This window comes from Tyto alba, unplaced genomic scaffold (genome assembly GCF_018691265.1).
Source record: "Tyto alba isolate M040663 unplaced genomic scaffold, T.alba_DEE_v4.0 Super-Scaffold_45, whole genome shotgun sequence".
In the NCBI taxonomy this organism is placed as follows: Eukaryota; Metazoa; Chordata; class Aves; order Strigiformes; family Tytonidae; genus Tyto; species Tyto alba.
In genome coordinates this window covers 6,206,382-6,228,295 of record NW_024881321.1, presented here as the reverse complement: position 1 = coordinate 6,228,295, position 21,914 = coordinate 6,206,382, and the positions used below count along the sequence as shown (strand labels likewise).

The following is a 21,914-nucleotide window of genomic DNA, read 5'->3' as shown; positions in this document are numbered from 1 at the left end:
TATTTCAAAAGTTTTATGTCTATGTTAGCATTATGTGAAGTATACTACTTTCTTGGTTAAAGACTTGGAGAAGTCCACAACAGATTAGGCAGTGAAGTGTGGCAACTTCAACCCTATACAAAGCAAACACCACTACTAAAAAACAACAACAAAAAACAAATGAACAAACAAAAACCCCAAAATTGAAACAACTGAAAACAACCACATGAAAGCCAGTTATTTTCCTGTTTCCTGACTAGATACCTTCTCTTTGAAGTCCTGTCTTTTTGCTTTGTTTTGTTTTTGGAAACAGCATTTCTCAGAAAGGTGGCATACTGCAAGTATTGTACTATTACCTGAAAACATAATTAAATCATATTTTTAGCTTTCTGCCATTATATTTTGATAAAGATGATTCTGATATGGTGCTTATCCTTCTGAAACACAGTCTTCTATTCTGTTTCTGATTCCAGAAACAATCATATTTTCATCGGAAGTCATGTCCTGCTCATAAAAAATAGGACTAGAAGAGAGGTAGAGGGTTCATTTCATCCATCCTTCTTCCTCAAAGCAGGATAATTTATATCTGCACTATTCCTAACACACATTTGTCTAACTTAATCATAAAAACTTCCAATGATGGAGCTTTTACAAGATCTCCAAGGTAATCCATTCCAGTGCTTAGTTATTCTTACCATTATAATTTTTTCCAATGTTTGTTTAAATAGCCCTTTCAACATTCTCTGTAGCCAGCATTTAATATTTTCTCTTTAACAGATTTTACAGGTTTAAGAACTGTTCCCATGTCTTCATTAGCGGTCTCCTAAACACTGGCAACATAAACGTTTTACTCTGATCATTTTTTTCATCCGGAGCGTATTTGCATCTTAAGTAACAGGAAAGATTAAAACCCTTAGTTGCAGTTTCTCAGTTACTCTATTAGCCAGAGTTGCACAGCAACTAGTGCTTATATTTATATAACACTTGCAATCACTGACATATAACCAAATACACTTTTGTTTCTAGGTGAAAAATTTAGAGAACTAATGGATAAGTTCCTGAGGGTTAACTTCAGTAAAGGCTGCCCACCCTTGTTTACCACTTTGAAATCTTTATATTACAATCCAGAAAAGGTAAAATTTAGTCTTTATTTGGTTTTAATGGAGTCTTCTATATTGAATTTCTAATAGACTATCTGTTTTTATATAGATTTTTCTGTAACTTAATGATAACTGTTGCTGAATATTTTTCTCAATGTGTGATTTTGTCCTATATGACATTAAGCATCATCAAGTGATCAGCGTATGAAACTTCACTTCTGTAGACAGTTGATGTCAAAATGCTTGAAGTCAGATTAAAATAAAATAAAATATTTTTGTGTACTTTGAATGCAAGCATGTCAGGATTCTTTCAACTTATGGTTTATGATGTCACCAGAAGTCATGATTTTAAGATATCACACAGATACCTATTGTTCTATGTACATTTCTGAATTGCATGAATACATTAGTATTTACTACAAAGGCCTGTTTCCCGTTTCAGTCTTTTGCTAAAACTTTGATGTTTATTTTTTGCACTTCTAAACTCTTACAGTTTTGGCAAAATTGTATCACATTAGAACTACTGTTTCAAATACAATTCTTTGTTCCAAGCGTGTTAGTAAAGGATAGTAAAAATAAATTTTCAAAATGAAGCATGTTACTAAAATGTGTAGCATATAAAATAGCAACGTCTGAATAGACTGACCTTTATCTTTGTTACAAGCAATAAAACTCTGCATATTCTAATCTATTCATGACTAGGTATGAAGAGGTTTCTATAAATGGAAAAATCCTATATACGCGATGCAGGTTTTCAATATCCCTTTAATTGGACTAAAATTATTCTTCTTTCCAAGAGTCTCTTTGCTAGTTGTCCTAATACAAAATTTTCAATACAGTTCCATTTGGAAAATGTCATCTGTACTGTGTCTCCATGGTTGACATAATTTTAGTAAATTCTAGTATCATGTATAGCATGAGCTTTTCTACAGTGACTATTGCTTCTCAATGTAAACTTTTGAAACAGGATTGAATTTTTTTAGATGATACACGATCTAGACAGAAGTACAGTCAGGGCTGTGAAAGCTTTACCTCTGCTATTTGAAGTATGAAAATCTAGAAGTTAAAAGTACATATAAACTCATCTGGCATATGAAAAGATTTTTAGCTTAAAAACTTAATTGTTTTTGGCATGATGGTTTAAAAAAAGAGAGATGCTTGGACTTGTTTGTGCTGCTAACTTCTGCAAAAGCATTTTCCTCTTCTTTCTTGTCCTTCTCTTACCGAGGCAGGGACTTTTTCACATTTCACTTGGTTGGGTTTTCATGTAACTCTAGTGTAACAAAAGGATCTCTGAAACTAAAAGAAACTTTAATTTTACTCCATGATAGTTTATTTTAGAATTGATGAAGTTTAGGAGTTAGGGGAGGATAATTGTGACAAACTGCGTGTTACTCCTTTAAGGAAAATGTTGTATTTTGGTATCTAGTTTGTCTAAGTTTGTGCTTAATACTAGCTTCTCACATAAATTATTGGTGTAATTTGATTGAAAATAGAACTGTAGTCAGAATCGTGTTATGCCTACTAGAAAATACTTAGCGAAGTACTGAATTCTTTACAAGCTGGGAATGAACAGTTCCCCATTTATTTCTTTGGAAACAGGTGTAATTTGGTGTTGTCAACTGCAGTTACATTTTGAAGTAGCATAGATAGGAGGATTTTATGGAAGTGTTGGTATATAAACCTAGAAAGTTCCTTCTTTCTGGAAGTCCGGGTGTGTCTGGGATCTCTCATAAATAATGGTTTGGGGGAAAAGGTGGAATAAGCAATATTTGTATTAATAGAAGTCTTCTATTTGTATGTACTTAACTTAGATTTAAAAAACAGTGGTGCAATATTTTATATGTAGGAAAGCAAAATGTAAGCTATTTAATATCTGCAAGAATACAGAGGAATAGTGGGTGGAAAAATTATAACTTGACTTGTTCAGCAAAGATGAGGATTGTGTTTCTTAGTAAGTATTTCTTAACATTTTGGTGTTAAGAACACCTTTTGCACCTGAGTGGAGAGACCAAAAGGTAATGTAAAAAACTGATTCCAGAGGAAAAATATTGATGTCTCCCCTGTGTTTGGAGATGGCAAGGAAAAAAAAAGTGGTTGTAAAAAAGGCAGATGTTTGTCAAATGTGTTCAGGAAAATGTTGTTTATTATGTAATAGCTGTAAGTTGGTACTTCATACTAAATATTTTAAATGAAAATTGCTGGCATATTTTGATTTAAAAACACATTCTAGTCTAAAAACACTAAGTTTGGGGTGAACAGTTTTGGCTTCAGGTACATGTTGCTGCAAAGCTTTAGGACTTGCCCGAATCAGTGAAGACTGTTCAGGGAGGTTTTAGAAGCTTCAGTACTTACACATCTTAGACTCTAAGTACTAAGGTTATAGGTTGGAAGTTATGCTTTGTATTCCAATATAGGCACGGTTGTCAGAAAGATCCAAACCAGACTTGCTATACTTGCAGAAATTATGAAGGCAGCATCAGAAAATAAGGTGGAAAAAAATCAAATTTTTTTGGTCTATTTAAGGCGTAAAAGTTCAGCTGTGTTTTGTGATGATCAACTGATGATCAACTAGCAGTGTTTTCGTATGCTTTTATATAACTTTAGGGAGACCAGAAGTGTGTCTGATATTTGACTGAATTTCTGGTTTTGCTGTTTGAATTATCTGATACCTCACTGGAGATCATTAAGCTGTGTCTAATTAAAGGATCCTGAAGACAGAGAAGGTAATCTTTTTGTTGTTTTAACATTTTTAGAGATTGGAGAAAAAGATACAATTACATTTGCATAGCTTATCACCAATGACACAAAGCTGTGGTGCGGTTGACATGCTGAAGGGAATGAATGCCATCCAGAGGGACCTTGGCAGGCTTGAGAACCGGGCTTGTTCAAACCAGAAAGCCAGCTGTATCCTGGGCTGCATCAAGGGAAGTGTCACCAGCAGGTCCAGGGAGGTGATTCTCCCCCTCTGCTCTTGCAAGACCCCACCTGTAGTTTGTGGTTTTTTGTTTTTTTTTTTTTTTTTTTTTTCCCTCTGCAGTCTGCATCTTCCCACATCTACTAGCACCAAGACAAGTAGTGGATGTGGTGATACTTTGATCTTCTAGGCATCATTCACTCCTCTGATCGGACACTTCAGATCAGAAGGATACACTCTAAGTAAGGCATCTGCATATATTCTGTAACTGTGCAATAAAATGGCAGTGGATTGCTCAACCGATGCCTAGTTGGTTCCCTTAGTGCTGTCTTGATACTTTTGTCTGTTCTCTTAGACTTCTAAGAGTGGATTCCTGCTACATATCAAGGAAAAGCAAAAGATCAGTTGTCATTGACTTCATTGACAACTTTTGCTGTTGTGGTTAAACATCATCAAAACCCAAACCTCTTCATGAAGCAGAATCCAGAGGAACTCAAAGCACCTTTCATGATAATGCTTTTTGTCATCTTTCCTAATGATATTCTAATTTCAAGCTCAACACTTGTAGTAAATCTTCATTAAATCTTCTTAAAGCCTTCTGAGAATTGCTGATAAAAGTAGCAAGTTTGGTGTACCAAGGCAGTAGAGAATGTACACAACCTCTGTGAATTTTGAGGGCCTATGAGTGTTTCTTTCATTGCTTTCTTAAATACATACATCTGTAGAGGAGCATCAGGTTATAGAACTTTTCAACAGACTGGATGTGCTCATACCCATTGGACTTGGTGGGATGCATCCCCAACTGCTGAGGAAGCTAGAAAATGTCACTGCACTGCCACTCAGCCTTTGAAAGGTCACTCTGGGTGGAGGTGACTGGAGGAAAGCAAATGTCACTCCTGTTTTCAAGAAGTACAAGAAGGAGGATCTGAGGAGCTGGAGACCAGTCAGCTTCATCTCAATCCTTGTGAAGCTGATGGAGTAAATCCTGAAAACCTTTACCACACACACAAAGGATGAGGTGTGGCTGGGAGTAGGTAGAATGGCTTTAGGAAGGGGAAGTCATGCCTGACTAACTTGATAGCCTATGACAAAATGAGTACCTCAGTGGACAAGGCGGGAGCAGATGATGCTGTTTTGCAAGGCTTTTGGTGCTGTCTCCTGTAACAGACAAGCTGTTGAAGTACAGCTTTAGTAGACAGATGCACTGAAAACTGTCTGAACCACTCTGTTGTGATCAGCAGCATGAACTCCAGCTAGTGTCCCCAGGCAGTTATCACTGGGGCCAGTAGTATGCGACATCTTCGTTAATGACTTCATTGTTGGGACAGAGTGTACCCCTCAGCAGTCCTGTAGATAGTACAAAACTGGCAGGAGTGGCTGATGCATGAGAGGATTGTGCTGTCATTCAGAGTGTCTTTAGTGTGCTGAAAGAAAGTTTAAACAGGGAAATACCAGGTCCTACACCTTAGGAGTAGTAACTCCATGCTCTAGTATAGGCTGTGGACTGACCGGCTGGAAAGCAGCTTTACAGAAAAGGGCCGGTGGGTTTTGGTAGACAGCAAACTGAACATGAGGCAGCAATGTGCCCTGTGGCAAAAAAGGTCAACAGCATCTTGGTCTGCATTAGAAAGCATCACCATGAGGCTGAGGGAGGTGATCCTTCTCTCCTGAGATCTGGTGAGGCAGAGTGCTGGGCCTAGTTCTGGGCTCCCCTGTATGGGAGCCACATGGACATACTGGAAAGAGTTCAGAAAAAGGCTGTGAAGTTGATGAAGGGACTGGATCATCGGGCATAAGGCTGTGAAGTTGATGAAGGGACTGGATCATTGGGCATATGAGGAGAGACTGAGAGCTAGTATTGCTTAGCCTGGAGAAGAGAAAGCTCAGGTGGGATCTTCCATGGATAGATACCTGAAGGCAAGAGTGAAAAAAGCCAGATGCTTCTCATTGGTGCCTAGTGAACAGACAAGGTATTATGTGCACAATTGGAAATACAAGAGAACATTTGAGCAAAAGAAAAGACAACTTGTCACTGGTGGTTGTCAGATATGGAAACAGATTGTTCAGAGAGGTAATGGAGTAGTCATCCCTGAAGATAATCAAAATGTGGCTGGACGTGGCCAGGAGTAACCTGCTTCAGCTGACCTTGTTCTGTAAGGGGGGTTGCACTAGGCAGTCTATGGAGGTCTCTTCCCACCCTAATGATTCTGTGATAGTATCTTTTTACTGGGTTTCACCTTCAAGTCTGGGATTAACTTGCAGGTTTCCTAGCTAGCAAACTGGTCTGCAACTGATACTTCACTACTGGGACAAGTGCATTTTATGCAAGTCTGGCAACACTAAGATGCTGTAGTAAACTGCAGAAAGGCAAAAGAAAAATGGACATGCCTATATACAGAAGCATTGAGATCCTTAATCCAGATACTTCGATTTGTAAGCCTTAGTTGTGATTTTTATCTGTTTGCCAGTATAACCTTCCTAATCATTTCCTAGAATTTCTTGCTTCTCCCTTCTCAGACTGTTCACAAAGGGAAAAACTGGCACTTGTCACAGAATGTGGCTTTTAGAAATCAGTTAACTTCAAAACACAGGTGAATAGTTGCAGACTTGCCCTACTATTAAGTTAAATGTGGTGAACCACACATACATGTCAGGTGAAGCATCTATAACTACTGCTTCAGGGTAGACACTTGCCAAAAGAGCAGGTTGTTTGTTCAAGAGTAAAATGGGGCTCTGCTGAGGTAGCTGTCTATAGATATGAATGGATCTAATAGTTGTTTCAGTACAGTCTTCCATCCATCATTCTTGATTTTTGAGCTCTGTGGCACATATGGCATCCCTCTTTATTTCTGCAGTATTCCACCGTGCAAATTCCAATAGACAATATAGTATTTGTGCATTTGGTGTTTTGTCAGTGATCATCTGCTTGTAGTCTTGAGAGAGAACTGCGTCAAGAGTACTCTCAGCTTCTTGGAAATCAGCATTTTCTTGGCCAAGCTGTTGATGTAGACTTCACTGAAGTTCGAGTTTGCCCCCATCTAGTTAGTAAAGGAGAAGTAGAGGAAGAGATACCGATAAAATGCTAGTGAAGTCATAGTTATTTCCAGAGTATTTCTCAGGTCAGATACCTCATGTTCACCTTGCATGGTTGCCTGCTGATGGAGACAGTTTGTTCCAGCAAATGTGCTGATGTTTGTAATGTTATACAGCAGGGACTACTGGTGTGACACTGGGAGGGGGTCAGTGTGCTGTGTTTCTACTCTTGACTTGCTGTGTTAGTGCACAACTGTTGGGAGGTGCACAGTGGAGCTGTTTTTTTTTTTTAACGCTTGACAAATGCCATATGCCAGGCTTTAAATGAGGTGCTGTATTTTGGAGATCACTAACTCCATTTTTAATGATTGCTACATACACTTCCTATCCCAAGTACCTATTGCCTACCTGTATTTGGCGATTGCCGTGCCATGCATTTGAAGAGAGAATGGCCTTTTACCCTAAAATAGCCTGCTCTGAGAGGTGATAACTCCAGTCCCGTGATCTGTCATCTTCATCTTGGCATTTTAATTATGTAAATTCTGTGCCAAAAAAGCTCATGGTCTTTGTATACTTTGTGTTGAAGGTGAGAATAACAGGCACAAAATTTGTATGACTCTAGCTGAGGATGTTACTCAGGGAACTGATGAAGTGTGTCATATAATTCAGAATGGACTATCTAAGGGCCCTGACTCATGGGCAGAGTGATTCATGTTCCCAGTTGTCCATTCCACCCTTGTCCTTCAGTTGCCACTTTTGCTGAAGGAACAGCACAGGTGTTGCAGTATCAGTTTGTGAATCTGTACAGCTTTAAATTTGTATTCGTTTTTGGTTTTCTTTATGTTGTCCTATTTAGCTAAGAGTGCAGCTGCTCAACAAACCATTTCTGTAGTGGCAATCTCTAAAAGATGGTTGGATTGAACATCTGAAAATAAAAACCACTAGCTGTCCTCATTTGAAACATCCACCCACATGATTTAGAAAAAATTCACACGATATGAGAAGAGGTGCTGGTATGTAGTGGGGCCAATGGTGGTAGTGTGTTATGAAGAACTGTAGTTATGTCTCAAAGTAGCTTCTTTTACTTAAGAATATTGTTTAAAACATCTACTTCTCATACTGCCTTTGGAGATTTATTCACTTGATTTCCTTGATCTTGCCATGAAATAGTGAACTTCTGCATCATGAGTTCATAAGCATACTGTGGAGGTAACTTGCATTTTAAAGTGAATTTCTTGTCTTTGTCACTTTTTATCATGGACTAAGTAGTAACAATTGCAGGTGACTAAAGCAAGTGAGATATATGGGAGGGCAGTAAGGGATGCTGTAACAAAAGGACAGCTTTATCTAACATAAGAAAACTTATGGGTTTGTGTTTTGGGGTTTTTTATTGAAGATATCCTGCATTCCTCTAGAACTTTGAAATGTTACCTAAACAAAATATGTCTTTAGAAAATGTGAATGTAGTGGATTTTTTTACTTACCGTTGATACTTCAAAAATATGAAAAGTTTAATTTTTATTATTTGTGGAGCCTTTTGGAATAACCACTTACGCTACTGCTATATGAATGAAAGGTTCTGGAATACGGCTATATTTGTTTTATGTACGTGCTAAGAAACATGGAGCATTTAGGAGGAAAATGTCTCAACACAGTCTGTGTGCACGTGAAATACTTTGTCTTTTTTTCCTCTGGTATAGGAGACTTACTGTCTAGCTACTGGGCTCTTTCTCTTTTATGCTATGAGTTTTATAGAGGTTGTTCTTAGTGCCTTAGTTTCTGAACTTTATTATTAAAAAATGGGTATAAGCAAAATAGCTATTCTCATTGAGTTTTCTATAATGCTAAACCTTTAATTTAAAAAGCCTGATATATAGCAAGGAGTGCTTGTTAAACTTGTTTAATCGGGCTTCTTTTAGTTTCAAAATAGCAAGTATACTTGGCTATTTACGTTTATCATGTTGATATCTTTGTAGCTGAATAAAACTTCACATAGTTGACACAATGCATATTCTGTCAGGAAGAAGCTATAGTCTTTTTGGCATATTGAAGAAGTAAAAACTTGTGTTTAGGAGTGCCACTACATTATTACGAGTTTTGTGTTCATTCAAAGTTATTGTTCAGGGTGAGTGTAGCTGCGGCTCTTGGCAGAATGTTTCTGCTGGAGGCTAACAATCTGAAGTAATTGCATGGGATTTAGTAATTTTCACAATCTGTAAGCTGCTGTCCAGTTGTATTAGAAATAACTGTGAACAGCCTTATTTGTTACTGTCTCTCAAAAGAGAGGGGTCTTGAAGTGCTATGCCCATCTCCTCCCAAAAAATTCTCCTTGTACTTGCGCAATATTGAGAAATACTCTTTGGTTCCTCGTACGTGCTGGTCTCTATATCAGTGAGATAAAAATCCAAAGAGAGAAGATCTTCTATTAGTCAACATCAAGGTTTGCGTCGATTGTGTTGCAGGTGCATTGGTTGATTCCATTGAAGATCGACATTAGTGCACATGTACGCTTTTTCTGAGTAACTAAAAACATGGAGATTGTGAGGAAATACTGGATGAGAGAAAATGTCTGACTGGAAGAAACATCAGAAACAACAGTCTCAAAAAAAGGTGTAAGACTGTCTACACAGGAAGGTAGGCTGCCTCCAGTGAAGATCTTTCTTTAACTGTTTCAGGAAATAAGACTTTTTCTCTCTTTGATGTGGAAAACTAAAGGAATTTAAAGCATGTCGCAACTGGTTTTGTAGTTAGATGTGCTCTATGAACTGTTGGTGGATAACAGAAGGAAGTGAAAAACATTAGTTCCAATAGGAGTCTCCCTACATTTTAAGAAGAAATAACTCTTAAGATCAACCAAGGACAGCCTTCTGTTAATACTGACTCAGTTCGCGTTGTAGCAAGTAGTGTGTCTGAGTTAAAATGCCATGAGGGGAAGGCTGGTAAGTGGACTTACAAAGGATCTGGTTAGCAACTGGTATATTCATAGCAAAAGATATTCTTTCTGCTATATAACTGTATCTTAATGAGGAATAAGGAAGTTTTCAAGTAAGAGAAGGATGAGAAACTTTGTTGTAGGTACTGCCAGGATAGGATGTTTCCACTCTGTAATGAGTGGGTAGTCTAAAACATGCTGATGGCTGACGGTGTGGGTCCCTGAGGTAACATAAACCAGGAGCTGACAGGTATAGCAGCTGACTTAACTACTTTATCAAGAGAGCTTTTTTAGTCTGGAGTTGTTTACATTGGGAATAACCACTCCAATTACCTATCTGAAGACCCACAAGAAGTGCTTTCAACATCTTTGCTCATAGTTGCTCCTACTGATGCTCTGCTCATATGAAATTACTTGCTTTCTTTTGTCCCCAAACTTGTCCAAAAGCTTTCAGAAAACCGGTTGCTCATGAAATTAGTTATGTGATGACCCCAGTGACATCTGAGAGCATTGGTTTGCTCTGAATTTGTATTCTTACAAGTGTCTTAAAACTTTCAGTATAAACTTGTATTGCTGTTACTAACTTATTCCATTGTGTCAGCAGTTTTATGACTGCATCATTAGGAGTAATAGTAAAACTGGAAAGTCAAGTGCTCTAAAATAAAGAATACTATTTTTCTGAATGTGTTTACATACTGTGGTATAATGCAGATTTTTTTGTTTGGCAGTTTTTTCGTGCTGTGGTTTGTGACATATTTCACAAGTTATGAGTCTTGACACAGTACAATAAAGAGGGGAAGTATTACCCATACATCGCACATTTAAAATGGCCAGTAAGATGTCAAGGCCAAATTTTGCAGGTATTGATCATATAGTGCAGGAGTTCTGGTTTGAGGGATTTTTATATTTAGAAGCATTCGCTGACCTCAGTTGATGTGGAATGCTCAGCGTGTTAGAAGAATCTGATTCTGGATGTTTTAAGGCAATATGAAAATGAAAGCAAAAATATGTGTTGTGGGTGTCAATTCTTTCATAGGACATTATCCCATTTGTTTTCTATTGCACTCACTGTGATGTATGCTAAATGAGGCAACTGCGCTTCAGGAAAAATGTATAGCAAATACTTTATATAGTGTTGCTTGGTGTCAGTGTTGCTGTCACTTTAGAGCAGCTCCTTGATTTGTACCTTACAACCTGTTGTCTCTAGTGCAATTCAGACACATGACTGCTGTTAGAACAATAAGTCTGAGCTAGTCATCTCTGAATTTTAGTATTGTTTTTCTTCTGTACTACACTCATACCAAGAAAATGTCCGTTGTTTTAACTTAAATATTTGAAGTTCACACTGAAGTGTAGATTATTTTGGGGTGGAGCAAATTAAAAAAAAATATATGTGAGCTTCAGATCCTCAGTTTTCCATAGGAAGTGCTCTCCTTGCACAACTTCCCAATTTATGACTCTCTATCTGTAAGAGTCTCTTTCATACGGCTGTGTCATATCTGCAACACTATTTTTCCCCAGACATACCATCTCATTTATACTCTGTTTATCCTTTTGGGCTATTTCCTAGATGAAAGATGTCTCATACATTTAAGCAGTGTGCTTTTTCTAGAGGTCTTGCTTTGTGTAATTGGAAATAGCAGATAAATGAGTAGGCCTCTCTAAATTATATGCAGACCAGTAGTATACTGGTGTGTTAAATTTGTATGGCTTATTTTGAAAATGCAGTGAAAGATGAGTGTTTAGAAGCATAAAATAAAAGAAACTTAAAAATCAAGCCTTTATCAGTCTTTTGTGCAGTCCGTAGGCTTCAATTTTAATTTCGTGTTGTACATTTTACAGTTTGACCACTGTGGGAGAGTTCATGGAACAGTGAATCTGTTCTGACTGGTGTTGCTGCTTTACTGAACACTCGGTTCCTGCACAGTTGTTTTCCAAATTGTTTAACTTCTCTGAGATGGTTTTGTAAACTTTGTAGCTTTCACTTTCCAAAAAAGATAACCTATGTAGAAATCTGATATACATGTCATAATCAAATTAGTTAATATTTATGATACAGCTGAACACTAATGTTCGTACTTTGGGGTATTCTGTAGCTTTACTGTAGGCAGTGTATTTGCTGCATCTGTAGCCAATATACCTTTTCATTTAAGTTTACTGAAGTTTTTGAGGGAAGTTAAACTTTATATTGTATTGATAACATAGATATTTAGTTGAATTTGAAAAATTATTTAATTAATCTAGTCATACTTTTGTGAGTGGAAAGTTGTTAGGTTTTATGGAAAAGATTTGAGCAACTATGACAGTTCCCAGTAATCTCAAAGTTAAGACCTCATTTGCAAGTCTGGCTGAATCCTACATTTTTCCGTTCCCAAATAGCTACACAAACAGATCATTTATAAAGATATTTGAGGCGTATTGCTTTTAAAATAACTTTCAAGGAGTTGTTTTAATATTTAACTTGTTATATTCAAAGCACTGAAAAATTCATGGCTGGCTCTTATATTTATAGTCATCGGGCTTAGGTTGTTTTGTTTAACATGAGACTGATACTGTACATCAAATCCTGTTGCACAGCTCTAAAGGAGCTTGTGCAGCTGTACTTTCAGTGTGTAAACATACACATACTAGACCTTTCTAAAGCAACAGTAAATTCTTTAATGAAGAATGTTCTTCTTGTGACTGGTTTGCCATTCTGCTTGAGTAGTCTGCTCTCTGCAAAGCTGGTGTACCGAGCTGAGAATTCTTTCCTCTAAGAATAACTGGGAAGTGCCAAGCTTGTTACATATGGGACAGACTATGTTCCCAGTTCAGATGTTTGAGACAAAAACTGGTAAATGCAGTCACATATGACTAAAAGTGTTGCATGCTTCAGTCAAAACTACAAAACAGTTGCAGTGTTTATCAAATGCTACTTGTACTGTAAACTTTCCCATTCATTATTCTTGTCCATAACATGCTCTGAAAAAGAAATAATGCTGTTTCAGCAGAGCAGGTATACAAAATACCATGTGACAATTTACTTTTTGAATGGCAAATACAAATAAAACTCGTTTAACTAAATGGAGGAAGCATTCTTCTTCTGGAGGTTAGCATTTCAAATAGCCTGTGTGTTCGTTGGTGGTATTGACATTAGGGAAAAGTATCACTTGTGTTTCAGGAGTAGCTGTTACCAGTGCTAGCAGCAATGGGCAGCAACAGTAATCTTCACTTACACAGCAATTTAGCGTTCTCTTGAGATGGTAAATCAGAGTTATGATCTGATGGTGTATATAGTTAAATGTGTACAGATTGCACACTCATTGCAATGCAGTTGTACTGTTCAGGAAGACATTCAGTTCACTAGCAGTGATATATATCATAAGGCACACCTCCAAACCTAATCCAGGGCAAAAGGAAACTCTCACTATGCATGATTTTTATTACATTTTAATTTCTGAGTGTATCTGACACTGCATTGGATGTATTTCATGTTTGAAAGCAATTACAAGTCATTAATGGATGTGTTTAGTTTTAAGCAATAAAGAAAAATCTAAAAGCTAATAAAGCTCTAGTATATTTTTATAGAAAGAATGAGGTACAATAAACCAAAATGTGTTAACATCCTCAGAGAGTAGATCAGCTCTAAAGAAGCCTGTCTAATAGAAGGCTGCTTTCTCTACTGCTTATAAAATACGTGACTGATTTCTTAGATGGTCAGGGAACAAAGAAAATGTGTAATTTTCCAGGGTTGTTGGGTGGCTTGGTTTTTTGCTTTTTATTCTGGTGTGTTTTAAATACGGTCCTGCAGAGTTAATGCTTTGTGGGTAGCCAGTCTTTATAAGCTGGTAGCTCCTTGGTGAAATTCCTGAGAATTATGCCTGTTTAGCTACCACACACTGAGAAATGTTGAAGTTAGTGAATAAGCATGATACCATAGGATTAGCTTTTTAGAAATGTAAACCATAAAAACTTTCTACTGGCTGGATCAGGATGGCCAGTTGCAAGCTGACGGGAAAGGTGTTACTACAGGGACTTGACTGTAGAATACTTAAGTTTTCACTGAGAGGGGGTGCAAGATTCTGTGCAGCTGCTTAGCAGATGAGATCAAGGAACAGATCTGAATGAAAACCCACTGATTTTTTTTGTTGTTGTTGTTGTTGACTCTCACTTAGGTCAGTTTAAAATGACTAACTTCCCTTCAGATGTGTGTTTTACTGCAAGTGACAGATTTTTTTGTCTTGCCCTGTCTATGTGTGAGCATACATGCACATTTAACAGTGCTTTTCTTGGGGAAACTGGATGAGTATTGATGGCTTAGTTGTAGGTGCCTTTCTGATTTTAAATTTATTCATCTGAACTGCTGTTAGTTTCAAAGTGACCCTTCCGTTGGGTGTTACACAAAATAGTTAAAGCTTCTTACAGAAACAAACCTGGCATCTGTATATGTCAAAGTAGTATAAGAAATTCAAGGAGACTTGTGTTAAGTAGAAGGCTGCTCATTGTGATTTCCTGTTTCTACTTTTATGGCATGAGGTGGTAAAATAACTTTTAATTAATTGTGATTTTTTCTACATTCAGATGTTAGCCCTATACTAAAATGTAGGCTATGGAAATTCTTATTTGAATGCTGAATGAGGCTGAATAGCCTTTCACAATTGGAGTAGTTTATTTGAATAGTCTCTATGGGCTTGTTCTGTGGTTCATACCTCATTGCGTGGGGTAAATCAGTATCAGCTGTATAACAAGTTGTGGAGGAAAAATTTTTCAAGTGAGACTAAGGAGGTTGTTGCAAGTAAGTGTATAGCTGCCTTGAGTAAAATGTAAATATTAAGCCATTTATGTACTCTATGCATTTCCCTTTTTACACCGATAAATCTGATTGTCAATATCTTATGATTAAGAGTAGCTAGAAGGGCCATTTTTTAAATAACGAGGGAACATTGCTGTAAAAAAAAAAAATCTGTGAGCCTTGATGAAGAGGTTTTTTTGGTTCTTCTGTGAACTGTGTAAGCTTATAAATGTTGTGATCTTACATATTCTTTTAGTTAAATTTATAGTAAGCCATAGGAAATGGAACTACTTCAGGTGGCTGCCCATATACACCTTCCCTGTGTGGATACACTGGAAGAGCCTGAACTCAGACCTTTTGTGCAGTGCAAGTGTGCCAGCTGGCTCGTGTTTGGCAGGCTCTGTTCTTTGCTGCCTCGATAAAAAGCACATCTCAATTCATGCCAATCACCTTGGCTGTAGATGAAAATGCTTCTTGTCTTTGTTAGGCTATAGTAAAACCTTTTTTCTAATGTGTAGCTGCCCTTTCCCCCCCGCCTTTTTTCCCTGATGTGGTTGATTGAATTTATGAGCTTTTTTCTATTTGAGTCTATTGACAGCTGCTTTATTTGAAACTTCCTTCCCATCAGTATTGTTATCCACAAAGGTAAGGTCAGAGTGCCCTGGATTGAAATACTGTTAATCATGTGATGGGGCTGTGCTAGATACAGTGGATCATCACAAGTATGTCTCTGCTACCATTCATAGATATTTTTCAGGCCTGAAAGTTCACATCTAAGCATCTGCATTTGTAGAGGTGGGGACTTTGGGTTGCTAATTTACCTTGTGGGCAGAGCTTAACAGGCTCTGAACCCAGGATCCTCCTGTACAGTGTCTCCAGGGACCTAGAGAAAGGGGTACAAGTCACTTGCCAAGCTGTATGTCTGTCTCATCCATCTCAAGTGATGAAGTAACTCTTTTCAGGGAGCCTGTGAAGGTGCCTCTGAGCAAGAAGAGTTTTGAGACAGAATTATTCAAGAAATACTACTTTAGAAGACATTCTTGTTTGTACCCTCATTGGAGCTTTTTTAGTGCTGTTTCTGGTGAGTGAAGGTTCTGTTTAGAATGGTGTGGAGAGCATAGCATCAAAATAAAAGCAAAGAACCAACTCTTTATAGTGTTCCTCTTCATTGTTTTGTGGGTTCGGCTCCCCAGCTTTCAGCTTTGTGTGAGTGTGTAAATAGAGACAAGTCAGGGGGTTGTTTAGTTCTGTTGTTGTGTACCATGTCATCAAAAGCCTTCTCCAGCACTGAGCCACCAACTGCTTTCTGTTTTTTTCTGTCTTAATTTATTTGGTACTAAGTTCATAAATATTTTTCAGGGTCCATTGATACTGCTTCTGCACATTATAAGCACCTTCTTATCTCTCTCTTAGATAACATCTCATCGTAGCGAAGACTTCAAGTATTGACGTAGTACTCTTACGGACTCTTTTTATTGTTGCTTCTTCATTTCCCATGAGGCATTTAGAGTATTGCTTCAGGGTATGTACTGGATACTTCTTTCTGTCTTGTGAAAGATACTCCTAATAATTTGACCACAAGGACTTTATCTGTTAATGTCGTCACAGTTTTCCCCGGTCCAGGGAAAACACTTCGCCAGGGCTGCTGTTGAAAGGTGTAGTTTGTCATTCAATCTTTAGGTACCCCATCTTTTCTAGATGATGACTGTTTTAAAAGTTGCACAACAGTTTCCTTTGGGTGCTCTCTAGCAAAACAAATAGCAAATGCTTTGTAGATATTTTGAAAAGTACAACCGTGTTTTCAGTTTCTCACACAGATGTAATGATTCTTGCCGAGTCTAGTGGATGCCCCTTCTGCTGTGCTGGGAAAGTGGTGTCAAGCTCAACTATATTCTCCTGAATAAAGAATACTTTCCTTGTTCAGGGAGCCAGAAAGCTTTGTTCAAGTACCACTACTTACAACACTGGTGATGGGAAATCCTGTCAAAATTCAATTGTACTTTGAGATGAAAGCAAAGGGATTGATTTATTCAGCTTTGAGACATACTTTCCTGCTATTAAAGTGGATTTTTTATATCTTTAGGAGTTGGTTTTTCAAATAAGTACTCATCTGATTCAGAGAGGTTTGATGTGTTGATGGCAAATCATGTGGTGCTTTGCGATCAGTTTCTCTGACCTGCAGGGCCACTGTTGTGAGCACCATGCACATTACCTGCAAGAAACAATTTTCTTCAGGAAATAAACTACTGTGGAGAATTTCCTATTTAAGAAGGGTTGTTCAATTCAGTTTCAAGGACAGATAGTATTAACTTCCTTTGAAGGACAGAAACACGTGCTCTTCTCTTGTTTCCTGTATGCATTGTTTCACCTTAAGTGAAATTGCAGTGTGCAGAAATACTGCCTTTGCCAGTTAGTTTTTGCAGTCGTCCTCCCACTCTAGATCTTCAGAACCAGCTGAGAAATCAAGCTTCCCAGTGGTGAAGACCACCCATGTTGACACTTTGAATCATAAGAAAATGCAGCTGTCTGACATCTGAGCCCAATTGTCAGATTCCAGAATTGAGAACATCTGTCTTCGGGAACATCCTATTTCATTTCCAGCACAGGAGACCTTCATCGTGTGGAAGATGAGCAGATTCATGAAGGGTATCCCCTTCTATTTGCTGTTTTCACTCTCTTTCAGGCCCTTCTGCAATAAACCTCTTTTGGCTATAACAGTAGAAGTTCTTTATCAATACAAGGGAAGATGTTTCTGTGAAATCACACTGTTATTTTGAAGGAGGGAGAAAAGCCTGGCAGCAATCCACCCCCCTCAGGAAGGGCTGCAGTTGTCCTTAAAATTGTCTGCAAACTGAAGTTCCAAAAGGTAATGCTCCGTGTAACAACTGCCTCTGAAATGGAAGGAATGTCCATATAGGCTATATCCAATACTTGTGCCAAAATACAGTTGATGTTTGAACTTCCAGGCTGCTAACTATTTTGAAGATTACCTGCTCAGTAATACCAAGGCAGTTCTGAGTCCTGGATATTACAAGTCTTTTTCCGGCAACTGAAGGTTTTACATACTGTTTCAGGATTGGGTGTCTTAAAATTGGGTGTGTGTTTGTGTAGATGGGGGAATAAAAAGCACCCACACTTTCAGCTCATTGTTTTTTCTAGTCTAAGTATTAGTACTATAGATGGCTTTTGAATATAGAATGATCCTTCTATGTCATTCCTCTCTCAGTTTAATTCAAGAGCTGAGACAGATTAATCTGAGTAGGTGAGATTCTTGTGAAATGTCTTTTTTTTTATATATATATATATATATATATGTCTACTGTAATTACTGAGAAGTAAATACCCAGAAGTTTCTTGAGAAGCCTCATTGGATCACCTACTGGAAGCTGAAGAACTGTTGGCTAATTTTTCTCCTCTAGCCCTTTGTGCAAGGTTATGAAAAGGATTAGTCAGAGTGTTCCCACATGGAAAAGTCTCCAGCTCTGTCATGGTGTCTCAGACTTGTAGCATCCATTGAATTATGTTTGAAGAACAAGGTATAACTTGAGGCACTGAAATTTCAGAAGCTTGTAGATATGACAGTGAAGTGAGGTTGGACTGTTTTCTGAGACAGCAGCATCCTCTTCTTAAAGACACTGGTTACTGTTTTAGAATGGGTTACAGTGAACTGTGCGACTGCTTGAAGGAGAATAAAATGTTACTCTCGTTGAAGTAACTGAATAATTAATTATTCTGGATGCAGTACAAAACTGTGAATAGTTAGTCTTTAAAAAGTTTCAGTTCTCTTGCAAACAAATATGCAAATACTTAGTTTCTGGTATGTATGATTATTAAGGCATTCCATAAAGAAACAAAGTGATTTTTCTAAAGCATCAGTCTCCTGCTGTGTGATAATTCCCAGAAATGATCCATCTGATGCATGATAATGGGCCATTTTAGTGATTTAAATGTTACTCTGCACATATTTGTGCCAAGTAATGTGTGATCTTCATCCTGTCTGCTGTCTTTTTACTTTTCCCCACTGTTTTGTATCCTTTAAATTCCTGATGGTGTTTAAGGCAAAAAAATGTACCCCTTGCCCATGTTTCAGTAGTATAAATATGTATGAATTTTTGTAACAGTTAAATCTTTTCATAAAAGCACGTACTAGAGCACATCTTTCCAAAGTATTTCTCAGATTTGCCTGAGGATTCTTCTGCACTAATGCATAACTAAATTTTTTTAAGACAACCATTGCATCTATATCTGCAAGTCATTAGCATATTTTCTTATTTGGACAGCTTTATAGATACTCCTTGAAAATTTGTAGCTCCGTAGCAGTATTCAGACTTCTCCTTTTGGTTGTTTGCCTTTGAGAACAGTGTAGGAAGTACTGGTAATTTCTTCCTGACTTGTAATTGCAGCAGCTGAAAAATTTCTAAAAGGTAGTGATTGTAACTGATAAATTAACAAGTTAAGTCCTTTAAAAAAAAAAGGCTATTGACGTAGCTTAAGTCTGACGGCTTTATAGTACATGACAATATTTCTATATGATTGGTATTGATAATTCTGTTTTCTTGCAGTTGTTCCATTGAAGAATGAAATACAGTATTAGTGTTTTGAAGGTTGTCATTGAAACAGAAGTCTATTGTAAAATATTTTTCCCAACTGCTGTAATAGTATGATAGACAATCAATTTTGTAATTTAACTTTCATAATAATGAACCAGAGAGTTTGAGCCTTTTATTTGAAAAATTTGCATTCCTGCTTTGTGCTACCAGGCTGTTGATTTAATCTTCCATTACATATTTCACCTCACTTGTTACATGTGTTTCTTGAAAACCTTTTTATAATGCTTTTCTCTTTACTTTTATTCCTTTGTCATTCCATTCAACTTCCTACATGGAGTACAGGGAGAAAAAAAGTCAAAACTAGGATTTAGGCTGTAGCCCTAACATCCCGTTTTGGATTCCTGTACTGTTGTTCTTATCTTTGATACTCCTCTTTTGCTTTTTGTATAAGAAAAATGTGGCAGGAGTCACTTGGTATATGACAGGATGTTGCACAGATTTCCGTTTAATGACTGTCCCATAGGTGCCACCGTAATAGCTAAAAGTGATGATAAAAGATTTCTAGCCAACAGCCATTTACCTGGAAAACAGTAACTTTCCATTAGGCTGTCCCTAATGGAATTATCAGTATTATCAGATAAGTAAAAATGAATGCTCATTGGAGAAAGTAATTCAGAATTGGGGTTCAAGTGAGTTGTGTTCTTGCTGCTTACAGTTGAAAAAGACTGAGAGTGGAGTGAGTATCATGCATACATATTTTAATTTCTATTTCTTTAATACTCATTTTAAGGCATTTACTCAAAAGTTTACTTATGAAACCGTCGTTTGCAGTGGAAATAAACTGCACAGGAATGGCAGAGACAACCATTCTGGCCTTTGGAGTCTTCTGCTTCAAGTAATACAAAGTGTGGAAGATGCTTTCTTAACTTCCAGAATTATTGCACTTGTCAAGAATCTGTACTGGTTTGTGAGTCCATGCAGTTTTCATCTTTAGGAGGGAAAATGATCACTTCACTTGTCTCTGCTAATGGGGAAGGCTAAATAAAGCCCCTTTCGCCCTTCTTGGATTCATGCTTCTTAGCTCATTGTTCTTTTGTAATTAAAGCGGTAGGTAGTGACTCTATGAAAAGGTTTGAGGTTTGAATTTTGATTATTTAGGAGGCTTCTGAAACTGCTGGCCCCAGTTGTGGAATCAGCTCCATTCCTGTCATAGCAAAACCTGAGATTTGTTGATGACTTCAGTTATGCTTTCGTAATACCTTAAGCTTTTTCACATCCATAGCAGGGGAATAACTAAAACTATTTTCTTAGAATAATACAGTTGGAAATGAACTTGTGGTCAGTATCATGGTATTTTCGGATAACTCAGCTTGGTGTTTAGGAATCAAAATTATCTTTATGAAGAATGCTGTAGTGTTTAGAAATAGTAAAACATTATTGCCTTTAAGATGGCAGTGGTGACAGTAGAATACAGGTAGTAGATGGTAGTAAATCCAAGAGACAGATTTTACTACTAAATATTCAGTTAGTAAGGACAGAAGCATTAGAGTTCATATTTCCACATCACTTGTTCCTTGGATGCAGCACATGAACCTGGAATTACTAGTAAGAGACTGAACCATAAGCATAAAAAGGGAGGAAGAAGATGGAGGACACATGAGAAACAAAACAAAAAAACCTGTCATTTTTCATCAAGAGTGTCTGCAATAATTTAACTACCTGATTTGAATTATCTTTGTAGCTTTCATTGAATACCTGTTTCAAAATGTATTGTCCAAAGTAGTTTTCAGAATGACAATTCCGGTATAGTTTGGACTGTAGACACCAAAACCAGTGCAGAGTTCTGGATTGAGAGGAATTTATCTTTTAAAGCATGGTGCAGTTTGATCTTGAGTTGGACAATACCAGAGGATTTGATTTCCCTGGTGCTGTAAGCTGATTGAAGACCCTCCTGCTAGGAAGAGCAGCTTTCTTACTGTCTCACTGTCCCAGGTCTGTCCACTGCCAGCTCCTCCTGATGATGGCACTAGTAATTGGGCATCTGTACTCAGAGGTGGAGCAGGGAGTAAATCACTTAACTCTGGATACAGCCACAGCCAGTAGCACTGACCCAAGGCAGGGACTGGGTATATGTGGCTTGGGGATGGAGGCACCACTGGTTTTGGTGGTAGCGTGGTCTTCGTCCAGCTATGAAGCCATGTTCCAAGTATGCAGTAGTGGAAAAAATTATATGTGGAGTTGGGTAGTGGTGAGGTGTGTTTGTTAAAGAAATTAAGGGGTCTTTCTCCCTTTACACACAGTTCACTTGCAGTCTAGCAAAGCTGCTTGATCACAAAGGAATTTAAGTTTACTAACAACCAGATGATAGCAACTTTGGGAATACTTTGAAGTTGCAGTGAAAAGCAGTGAAGAAATAACACTTGATTCTGTTGCACATATACACTGCAAGCCTGCTATCTGAAGCAGATACTTACTTCAGCATTTAAACTCATTTTAGGGAAGAGAATCTTAAAAAAAAAAACCTTCAACCACCTCAAAAAATCTTTGAATAAATAGATGTCTTGAGGCCAGAGAACAGCTTAATGCATTTATTTGCATTTGTCCATTTACTTGTGACTTCTTTAACTTCCTT

At 37.6% G+C, this 21,914-nt stretch overlaps 1 protein-coding gene across 7 annotated transcripts in view; it reads left to right on the top strand.

Annotated features, from left to right (window-relative positions):
- The window catches only part of NAA16 (N-alpha-acetyltransferase 16, NatA auxiliary subunit), a 71,717-nt gene that overhangs the window by 35,377 nt on the left and 14,426 nt on the right, over window positions 1–21,914 (top strand). For 3 of the 7 annotated variants that reach the window (XM_042805932.1, XM_042805931.1, XM_042805930.1), the window contains exon 9: window positions 1,006–1,112. In XM_042805932.1, the coding sequence (XP_042661866.1) occupies window positions 1,006–1,112 (107 nt within the window). Of the gene's footprint in view, window positions 1–1,005; window positions 1,113–9,491; window positions 9,664–16,145; window positions 16,255–17,415; window positions 17,599–21,914 lie in introns of those variants that run through there. The other 4 variants (XR_006166777.1, XR_006166776.1, XR_006166775.1 and 1 more) reach the window with 4 other exon arrangements.